The following is a 1,327-nucleotide window of genomic DNA, read 5'->3' on the forward strand; positions in this document are numbered from 1 at the left end:
TGAACGCGGTGACCGTCCCAGACGCCTTCCCCATGCCGCGCCTCGATGACACCCTTGACAACATGGGTGGCGCGAGCTTCTTCACTACGCTCGACCTTGCGTCAGCGTACCACCAGTGCCCGCTGGCGGAGGATGCGCGCCAGAAGACGGCGTTCATCACCCACACGGGCCTGTATGAGTTCCAGGTGGTGCCGTTTGGCCTGCGCAACGCCCCGGCGTTCTTCCAACGGTCCATGCAGGCCGCGCTGGCTGATGTTCGCAACGCGTGCATCTACCTGGACGACATCCTGTTGTTCAGCTCCAGCTTTGACGAGCACATCGCCCTGCTCGACAAGGTGCTGCAGCGCCTGCAGGAGGTTGGCTTGCGCCTCAAGCGTGAAAAATGCCACTTCCTGCAACGCCGCACGGAGTACCTTGGCCACATCGTCTCGGCTGACGGTGTGCGCCCCGACCCGGCGAAGCTGGATGGTATCTCCAAGCTTGCGCCTCCGTCGTCAGTGGAGGACATCCGCCGCGTGTTGGGCATGATTGGCTTCTATCGCCGGTTCATTCCCCAGTTTGCCCGCATTGCTGCGCCCCTTTATCGGCTGCTGAAGAAGGATGTGCCCTTTGACTTCGGAGAGCAGCAGCTGGCCGCCTTCAACGAGCTTCGCGCTGAGCTCTGCCGCGCGCCAGTCCTGGCCTATCCCGACTTCACGCGTGCGTTCCGCATCACCACGGATGCTTCCGGCACAGGCCTTGGCGCCGTGCTGTCGCAAGCCGGCGACGATGGCGTGCACCACCCGGTGGCGTTCATCAGCCGGGCGCTGAACGCGGCGGAGAAAAACTACTCCGTCAGCGAGCAGGAGTGCCTTGGTGTCGTCTGGGCCATCCGCAAGTTCCGACCGTACGTCTTTGCGACCACGTTTGAGGTCGTCACGGACCACGCTGCCCTGCGTTGGCTGCGATCCATCCGTGATCCGCGCGGTCGCCTTGGACGCTGGAGCCTCGAGCTGCAGGACTGCGACTTTGAGGTCATTCACCGACCAGGCAGCAGCAACGTGGTTGCCGATGCGCTCTCCCGCCTTCCTCGCGATGCTGTTGAGCAGTCGCCAGCCGAGCCCGCAGTTGACGTGGTTGCCGCACCGGTCCTGCCGCAACAACTCGACGACGATGACGACGACGCGGATGAGGGCGAGAGCGGTGACGACGAGGACCCGCTCTTGGCTGAGCCAGACCAACCTACGGTTGTGCGAAGCCGCACGCCCGCCTGGCTCACGCCCAATGCCATCAAGGCTGGACAGCAGGCAGACCCGCTCTGCGTTGCAGTGCGCGCAGCTCGGGAGGG

The 1,327-nt window shown here is 64.3% G+C and overlaps 1 protein-coding gene across 1 annotated transcript in view; it reads left to right on the plus strand.

Annotated features, from left to right (window-relative positions):
- Window positions 1-32: 32 nt before the first annotated feature.
- Window positions 33-1,327, plus strand: part of PTSG_12079 (uncharacterized protein) — a gene marked incomplete at both ends in the record, with an annotated part of 7,849 nt that continues 6,554 nt past the window's right edge. The window contains one exon of the mRNA XM_004995450.1: window positions 33-1,307. Within this exon, the coding sequence (XP_004995507.1) occupies window positions 33-1,307 (1,275 nt within the window). The remainder of the gene's footprint in view (window positions 1,308-1,327) is intronic.

This window comes from Salpingoeca rosetta (genome assembly GCF_000188695.1).
Source record: "Salpingoeca rosetta unplaced genomic scaffold supercont1.8, whole genome shotgun sequence".
NCBI classification, from domain to species: domain Eukaryota; class Choanoflagellata; order Craspedida; family Salpingoecidae; genus Salpingoeca; species Salpingoeca rosetta.